We start from the raw sequence: 9537 nt of genomic DNA on the forward strand, positions 1-9537 counted from the left end.
AGACATATAAAATTTAACGATAAATAATAATCGTTGAATTGTCAAACAACAAGTGGGCCTGACAAATTGCATACGTGGCTCGTGAGTTGGCAAAGTTAAAAAGTCTTCGGAGATGCCACATGGCGACACGCAAATGGTCAGTCAACAACTAAATCATCGAATCTCGTCTGAAAGCAAATGTTAAATGTCAACCGTTGATCGAACGTCAATCAAATTAAATTGGTCATCGGAATGGAAAGTAGACATTTAATCAAATTAGTTATACCTTATCGGTTATAATTAAATTAATCAATTAAGATTGATTGATTTATTTATGTTAACAATAATAATTGAATTAATCAATTTAAAATTGATTGATTTGGTTATTACCGTTAAGGAATGACAATTAAGGCGGTGTCTTCAAAACCTACCATAAATGAAATGGTGTCGACACTATAAATACCCCTTCTCATATCAAGAGGAGGACTTCGGACAATAGAGAGAAAAATCACTCCCGAGAACTCAGAAGTCTCGAAATCCCCCGAAGAACTATCAAGCTACCAAATAGCCAGTTCTTCACCAAACTCAAATCCCAAATACTCGTCGCGTGATCAACTCTCGTGACCCCTTACGTCTCAAGAACAAGTGCTTGTCACCCTTGAGTCAAATCCATATTCGGAGATAGAATCAGAGGAATTCACAAAGATTTGTAACCCGCATTCATATCAATAAAATTATATTATTCTTTGTACACGTGTTGTTCTGTAATTTGTCGCAGATTATTCGTGTTTACAATGATCAAACTCACAAGCACAAGTTCTTTACTTTTGATTATAAAACACAATTAGAATCTTAATACATATACTAAAATAAACTATAAAGACCAAGATTAGTTCTTTACTGGAATTATAATTCACCAGACCACCAACTTGTTTAATTATGATACTAATCAAGACGACATAGACTCTCTTCATATCCAACCACATGCGGTGCATGAGTCTCAATCACATAGATGTCGGAGTTCTCTTCTTCATTACGATAATGACTGGTAGACAGGAGTTTAGAATTTTCTGGTTCTAGTGGACATCTATTCCTCACTAATGCACTAGTCTCTGAAACCGAAATTGATTCAAGCGACAGATACCAATGCTTTCGTGCAGGCTGACTGGGAATCTTTACGCCGAATGATCTAGTCCAAGAATCATTGTTGCCATAGTCTCTCATGACCCAATATTCAACCATATAATAGTCCAATTCACCATCCCTGTACACATTTTTGTGGACCATTACATACAAGCACCCTTCACGAGTAACACCATGGTTCCACGTTCTGATGTCTAGTGTTTGAAGAGCACTAGGCAGCTGCATTATCGAAAACTCCTCCTTTTCTAAATCGAAAGCATACATATGACATACCCGTTGTGGTCGACTACGCCGACTACGCCGACAACGCCGACTACGCCGACAACGCGCTAGCCAATGCAGTGCGTCACGGAAAAACACACCAGGTGACATCCAGATGTCGGCGCCGGGAGGCAATATTTCCATGGGCTTCCATGTTTCAGTCTTGGACGACAGGATCGCATCATTCTTCACAAGTATGTATTCGTCGGTTTTGGACACATACCCAAACCCCGATTTGTACTCATGATTACTAAAACCCCGGCGGCAGGGAAATTTCTTGAAGAACCCGGTGGATGGGTTCCATATAAGAAAGCATTCTTCTTCTTGATTGGATGGACAAATGACACGTACAGCCACCAGCCCATTGCAGGAGCCTAAAAACTCGACGTTCTTGTGATGGAAAGGGAAAGGGGAATTCAGATTTCGGAGAACCAGAGATTCCTTCTCAATCAAGGTTGTATCACTCAAATCAAGACCTAGGGTTTCGAGTTTCATGAGGTGTTGAAATATTAGGGCTCGATGCTTGGGGGCTAACTGGAAGTGCGATTTCGCAAAATGGGGATCGGAGAAGAGAGAGCGCCACCGTGTAGATACACATCTGCATCGCCCCACCGATTTGACCGGTAGCCTAGTCACGATTTGTAGTATGATCTCTTCGGGTAAGAACGCAACAGCCGCCATGGCGCCCGAGTTACAATACTGCTCTTAAAGTTGCTTTTTAGGGTTTATGAAGACGAGCCGAACATGAACCTGCATAACTCTGTGGTAAGTTCACCTTAAGCATTTTGGGCATTTGCCGTTTGGACCTAAACATCCATAACTTCAGAATAATTTTTAAAAAAAAAGAAAAAAAGAAATTCCCAATAATAATCATCTTAAAGAGTAGCTACCACCTAAACTCTAAACCCCTAGACTTGAAAAGATGGTCATGAGATCACTACATCGCACATAGTTGAATCAGTAATCAGATTTTGTAAGCCAACAATGGCGAAGTGGATTCTGACAATGTGTGATGGTGAATTTTCCGACAACTAATCGGCGTTCTTGGCAGTATTGATTGAACTTACTTATCATCCGATCGAATTAGCCCACACTTAGAAATAAGGTTGCAGAGGCAAGTAGCCACTAACTCGACTGCTCGATCATGTATCGACAGAGTGAAAAAAGAGAACTAGCTCATGATGTGTGGCTGTGTGCATGCATTTCATGACTCCATTTACCACCAAGAGTGGCCGCGCGCTGCTGTGATTTTTTTAGTTCATAACTCAGTTTCCAGATTCATTTCATTAGCTTTGTGGATGATGCAGGAGCTATGCTTGGAGATGAACCAAGAGCCAAGAGGAATGTACATGCGCCAGAATATCTTAAGGACTATGTTTGGTCCAAGAGATGATTCCTTATTATAATATGCTTTGATTATTTACCTATTAAGTGGTGGTAGTTTTAACGTTGTTGCTTACTTCCTTTTAAAGACTAGGTTTTGTTCTCTATTTAAAGAGATGTATTGGCTCTTGTAAGGGGTCTTTGGATCATTCATATATTATAAATATTGGCAGCCGCCAGAGCATCATTATCTTCTTCTCTTGTTGTCTTGTGTGTTTGAGTTCAGAGCTTTGAGTTGTTGTGGATCGCTGATCTGCATCAGCTGGTATCAGAGCCAATGGCTCATAATAGGCGTGTTGGTTTCGCGGTGGGGCGTTGTAACAACCGCAACAATGACATGGAAGAAATTAGAGGATTGATGCAGCAACTCAATGATCATGTTGCTCGCTTCGAGACCCGAGGCCGGGGTGGTGAGGGCTCTGATGAAGAGGAGGACGTGAACCCTTTTCATGGTCGCGCTCTGTTGAGGGAGCCGCGTGGAGAGGGACAAGGTAACCGATATTTTGACATGAAGGTTGAGATTCCTGAGTTTGAAGGTAGGAATCGATCAGATGAGTTTATTGATTGGCTCAATTCTGTTGAGCGTATCTTTGATTTCAAAGAGGTGCCAGAGAACAAGAAAGTCAAGGCGGTGGCTGTCAAACTAACGAAATTTGCATCAGCCTGGTGGGAACAGCTAAAAGTTCGACGAGAGCGGTTGGGAAAACCGAAGATTACTTCTTGGGAGAAAATGAAGAAAGAGATGAGGAAAAGGTTCTTACCGGAGAATTACATACAGAACAATTATTTGAAGTTGCATAGCCTACGCCAAGGAGCTCGGTCAGTTGATGAATTTACTGAGGAATTTGACCTCCTAACAATCAGAAGTGGTGTGACTGAGGACGAAGAACACACAATAGCCCGCAACCTCGGGGGACTACGACCTGAGATTCGTGATGTGGTTGTACTGCAACCTTATTGGAGCTATAATGATGTGTACAAACTAGCTATCCAAGTTGAGAAATAACAGAGGCAACGCCAAAGGCGAGCTGTAAATGAGGAGAAGGGAAGTAAAATGGGTGGTAAGTTTACAAATGATGTAGAGAAGCAAAGGTCTCAATCTAATGAGCCTCAAAGACACCCCAATCCAAGTGGAAGGCAAAAGGTTGTGAAGTGTTTCAAGTGCTCAAGTATTGGCCATATTCAATATGAGTCCCCTAACCGAAGGGTTGTTAATCTCATTGAAGAATTTGGAGAGTCCTCTGAGTTAAAAGAAGACCCTCCTATCTATGACAATTACAACGATCATGAAGACGATGAAATTACGTGGAGTGACCAGGGAGAAGCATTAGTCATACAACGAGCAATGAGTGCTTCTAAAGTAGAGGAAGATCCTGAGTGGTTACGACATAATATTTTCCACACAAGGTGCACTTCAAATGGGAAAATATGTGACCTCATCATCGATAGCGGGAGTTGTGAAAATGTGGTGGCTCAAGAAATGGTAGACAAACTTAATTTGAAGACGGAGAGGAGGCCTACATCCTACAAGTTGGCTTGGTTCAAAAACGGGAATGAGGTAACTGTCAATCGGCGTTGCTTAGTGACATTTTCCATTGGTAAACATTACAATGATTCTCAATGGTGTGATGTGGTGCCGATGGATGCTTGTCATTTACTATTGGGCCGTCCGTGGCAATATGATCAGAGGGCAGTTCATGACGGATATAAAAACACTTACACTTTTCATAAAGAGGGTGTCAAGGTGATTCTAGGTCCTTCGAAGTTGGGGAGCACTCCTAAGCCTACAAAAAAAGATGGGGGAATTAACTATTTGTCTATGGCTGAGTTTCTAGAAGAAGTGAAAGCTGGAGATGATGTGTATATGCTTATGGTGAAAGAGATAGATTCTGAAAGGACTCTCCCTTCTCAACTTAAGCCTTTGTTAGGGGAATTTAGTGATGTTATCCCAGATGAACTTCCTGCAGGCCTACCTCCAATGAGGGATATACAACACCATATAGATCTTGTCCTGGGTTCAAGCTTGCCAAACAGACCGCATTATCGTATGAGTCCGCAAGAGCATGAGGAGCTTAATAGACAAGTCACTGAATTATTAAATAAGGGTGTGATTCGTGAGAGTATGAGTCCTTGCGCTGTTCCAGCTTTGCTAACTCCAAAGAAAGATGGTACTTGGCGGATGTGTGTGGACAGCAGGGCAATTAATAAAATCACAGTGAAATATAGGTTTCCCATTCCTCGTTTGGATGACATGCTGGACCATTTGTCAGGTTCAAGTATATTTTCTAAGATTGATCTTCGAAGTGGGTATCATCAAATTCGAATGCGACCGGGTGATGAATGGAAGACGGGATTTAAGACACGTGATGGGTTGTTTGAATGGATGGTGATGCCGTTTGGGTTATCAAATGCACCAAGTATGTTTATGCGGCTGATGAACCAGATTTTTCGTCCATATATTGGGAAGTTTGTAGTGGTGTATTTTGATGACATCCTTGTCTTTAGTTGCAATGTTGAGCAACATATGGAGCACTTGCGCAAAGTTTTTGAAGTGTTGAGAGAGCAAAAGTTATATGCCAATTTGAAGAATTGTGAGTTCATGACCAAAAGCTTGATTTTTTTGGGCTACGTCATCTCTTCAGAAGGAGTCAAGGTTGACCCAAAGAAGGTTGAAGCAATATTGAAGTGGCCAACACCCATGTCAATCCACGACATTAGAAGCTTTCATGGCTTAGCCTCATTTTATCGCAGGTTCATTCGCAATTTCAGTTCACTTGTTGCACCTATGACTGATTGCTTGAAATCTAGTGTATTTAAGTGGACAGATGCAGCTGAGAGTAGTTTTCAGGCGGTGAAAAAAGCTATGACAGAAGCTCCCATTTTGACCCTACCAGACTATGAGAAAGTCTTTGAAGTTGATTGTGATGCATCCCGAATCGGGATTGGGGCTGTTCTGAGCCAAGAGGGTAAGCCGGTAGCCTTTTATAGTGAAAAGCTCAATGATACGAGGAGAAAGTACTCCACTTATGATGTGGAATTTTATGCCATCATGCAAGCTTTGCGAGAGTGGAAACAGTACTTGATATACAAAGAACTTATCCTTTACTCGGATCATGAAGCATTGAAATTTATCAATGGGCAACAAAAGCTTAACCGGCGTCATGCGAAGTGGGTAGAAGAGCTTCAGGAATACAACTTTGTTATCCGTCACAAAGCCGGAGTACAAAACAGAGTGGCAGACGCATTAAGTCGACGACATGTTTTATTAACAACAATGGAGATCAAGGTTGTTGGGTTTGAGAGATTACGGGATTTGTACAAAGACGATGTGGATTTTGGACATATATGGACAGAATGTGAGGCTCAACGTCCCTTCCAAGATTTTCATATGAATGATGGGTTTTTATTTAAAGGGAGCAGATTGTGCATTCCTAATTGTTCAATGAGGTTATGGATAATTGAAGAGCAGCATGGTGGTGGTCTTGGGGGGCATTTTGGACGAGACAAAACAATTGCTCTAGTTGGGGAAAAATTTTACTGGCCAAAGTTGAATAGAGATGTGATGAGGTATGTTCAACGGTGTAAAGTGTGTCATGTTGCTAAAGGGCATTCTCAAAACACTGGTATGTATACTCCTCTACCTGAACCGAATGCTCCATGGGAGGATGTGAGTATGGACTTTGTATTGGGACTCCCTCGTACTAAGAATGGTCATGATTCTATACTGGTTGTGGTGGATAGATTTCAAAGATGGCACATTTTGTGCCATGCTCCAAAACCATGGATGCTAGTCACATTGCAAAACTCTATTTTCGAGAAGTAGTCAAGCTACATGGTATTCCAATTACCATCACTTCTGATCGAGATTCAAAGTTTGTGGGACACTTTTGGCGTACTCTTTGGCGAAGGATGGGGACTAAACTTCAGTATAGCAGTGCTCACCATCCACAAACTGATGGCCAAACTGAGGTAGTCAACAGGACATTGGGAAATCTATTAAGATCACTTGTGGGGAAAAATAAATCAAGCTGGTCTGAAGTCTTACCACAAGCAGAGTTTGCCTACAATAAGTCAACTAGCCGAACCATTGAGATGAGCCCCTTTGAAGTGGTGTACTGCCGAAACCCTGTCAGCCCTGTGGACTTGGTTCCGCTGCCCACCAACGACCGTATTAGTGGTGATGCACAAGATATGGCTGAATACATCAAGAAGTTGCATGAGCAGGTTCGTCAAAAGCTTGAAGCAAGTAATAAAAAGTACAAGGAGAAAGCTGACAAGCATAGAAGACATGTTGAGTTCAAGGCGGGAGATCTTGTGTGGGTAAATCTGAGTAAAGAAAGGTTTCCGCGTGGAAAACATGCGAAATTGCGTGATCGGGCTGATGGACCATTCCAAGTATTGGAGCGTGTTGGAGAGAATGCTTATGTACTTGACCTTCCAAGCAACATGAATGTCTCTGCTACTTTTAATGTTGCTGATCTACAAGCTTACCAAGAGCCAAGAGGAATGTAACTCAGACTCGAGGACGAGTCTTTTTCAACCTGGGGAGTCTGATGCAGGAGCTATGCTTGGAGATGAACCAAGAGCCAAGAGGAATGTACATTCGCCAGAATATCTTAAGGACTATGTTTGGTCCAAGAGATGATTCCTTATTATATTATGCTTTGATTATTTACCTATTAAGTGGTGGTAGTTTTAACGTTGTTGCTTACTTCCTTTTAAAGACTAGGTTTTGTTCTCTATTTAAAGAGATGTATTGGCTCTTGTAAGGGGTCTTTGGATCATTCATATATTATAAATATTGGCAGCTGCCAGAGCATCATTATCTTCTTTTCTTGTTGTCTTGTGTGTTTGAGTCCAGAGAGGCTTTGAGTTGTTGTGGATCGCTGATCTGCATCAGTGGAATAGAAAAAAAAATATTTGGATCAAACTACACAAATTACTAGTTAGCTTGCTTGTAATCAGCGGAGGAGAGAAACCATTACTTCTCTAATTTCTGTAATGAGAGAGAAAGAGAGGATGTCCTTGTTTATGATCAGACTAACAAGGACAAGTTCTTTAGTTTCGATTATTATAAAGACTATTAAAATCTTAATACATATACTAACTACAAAGACCATGACTATTGGAATTACATTCCACCATATCATCAGACCACCAACTTGTTTAAGTATGATACTAATCAAGACGATATAGACTCTCTTCGTATACAACCATGTCTGGTTCATTATTCTCAATCATCCAGATGTCAGAGTTCTCTTCTTCATTACGATAATGACTGGTAGGCATGAGTTTATAATTTGCTGGTTTCCCTACTGGACAGTTAGTCATCACTGATGCACTAGTCTCCGAAACCGAAATTGATCCAACCCACAGATACCAATGTCTTCGTGCAGTACTGGGAATCTTTACGCCGAATGATCTAGTCCAGCAATAATCATTGTTGCCATAGTCTCTCATGACCCATAATTCAACCACATAATAGTCAAATTCAACACAATCCCTGTACACTTTTCTCAGGACCATTGCATACAAGCACCCTTCACGAGTAACACCATGGTTCCACGTTCTGATGTCTAGTGTTTGAAGAGCACTAGGCAGCTGCATTATCGAAAACTCCTCCTTTTCTAAATCGAAAGCATACATATGACGTGCCTGATCTTGTTCCTGGTGTCGACTACACTCTAGCCAATATAGTGCATCACGAAAAAACACACCATCTATCATCCAGACGTCGGCGCCGGGAGGCAATATTTCCATCAGCTTCCATGATTCAGTCTTGGACGACAAGATCGCATCACCCATCACAAGTTTGTATTCGTCGGTTTTGGACACATACCCAAACCCGCATTTGATCCCTTTATGATTATCCATATGACCCCGCCCGGGAAAATTCTTGAAGAACCCGGTGGATGGGTTCCATATAAGAAAGCTTTCTGTTTCTTGTTCGGAGTATGGATGAAACACATGAAAGACACGTACAGCCACCAGCCCATTGCATGAGCCTAAAAACTGGACGTGCTTGTGATAGAAAGGGGAATTCAGATTTCGGAGAACCAGAGATTCCTTCTCGAACAAAGATGTGTTACTTAAATCAGAAGCTAGGGTTTCGAGTTTTATGAGGTGTTGAATTATTAAGGCTCGATGCTTGGGGCCTAACTGGAAGTGCGATTTCGCGAAGTGGGGATCGGAGAATAGAGAGCGCCACCGTGTAGAGACGCATCTGCATCGCCCCACTGATTTGACCGGTAGCCTGGCCACGATTTCCAAAATGATCTCTTCGGGTAAGAATGCATTAGCTGCCATGGCGCTTGATCGAGTTGAAAGAGAGTATATATATTGAGACTCAACAATAGTACTGCTCCTTCCCTTTTTATTTAGGGTTTATGATTAATTACGAGCCGAACACACGGAATATAAACATGCATAACTTTGTGCAGGGGGTAGGCCGGTAGGGGAAGTTTAAGGCTTCACCAAAAGCATCTTGGGCATTTGTCGATCGTTTGGGCCTAAACATGCATAACTTCACAATAATCTTTTTCTTGATGAATGATAAAGTGTAGAGACAAAGAGATAGCAAGAGAATCATCATCTTATTCATTGATAGGAGCCCTTTATATAGGGAATTACACAATACCAATATGGTAAGGATATGAATACATAGATCTAGTCTAACTACATATCCTATTGGCATAAGGCCAAGGCACACATAGAGAATATCCTAGAACACTCCCCCTTGTGCCGCGCGCTGATATGCCGATGGTGCTGATC

The 9537-nt window shown here is 41.6% G+C and overlaps 2 protein-coding genes across 2 annotated transcripts; both read right to left on the bottom strand.

The window, feature by feature from the left end:
- Positions 1 to 924: 924 nt before the first annotated feature.
- On the bottom strand, positions 925 to 2064 carry LOC101306481 (F-box/kelch-repeat protein At3g06240-like). Its single transcript, XM_004309060.1, has one exon. The coding sequence runs from the start codon at positions 2062 to 2064 to the stop codon at positions 925 to 927; it is 1140 nt and encodes a 379-aa protein (XP_004309108.1).
- A 5880-nt stretch (positions 2065 to 7944) lies between these two features.
- On the bottom strand, positions 7945 to 9072 carry LOC101307355 (F-box/kelch-repeat protein At3g06240-like). The gene has a single exon (XM_004309061.1). The coding sequence runs from the start codon at positions 9070 to 9072 to the stop codon at positions 7945 to 7947; it is 1128 nt and encodes a 375-aa protein (XP_004309109.1).
- Positions 9073 to 9537: the final 465 nt, after the last annotated feature.

This window comes from Fragaria vesca, linkage group LG7 (genome assembly GCF_000184155.1).
Source record: "Fragaria vesca subsp. vesca linkage group LG7, FraVesHawaii_1.0, whole genome shotgun sequence".
Taxonomy (NCBI): domain Eukaryota; kingdom Viridiplantae; phylum Streptophyta; class Magnoliopsida; order Rosales; family Rosaceae; genus Fragaria; species Fragaria vesca.

Bases quoted from the DNA above. Each gene is read 5' to 3' on its own strand.
- LOC101307355 (XM_004309061.1), bottom strand. From the start codon at position 9,072: ATGGCAGCTAATGCATTCTTACCCGAAGAGATCATTTTGGAAATCGTG.
- LOC101306481 (XM_004309060.1), bottom strand. From the start codon at position 2,064: ATGGCGGCTGTTGCGTTCTTACCCGAAGAGATCATACTACAAATCGTG.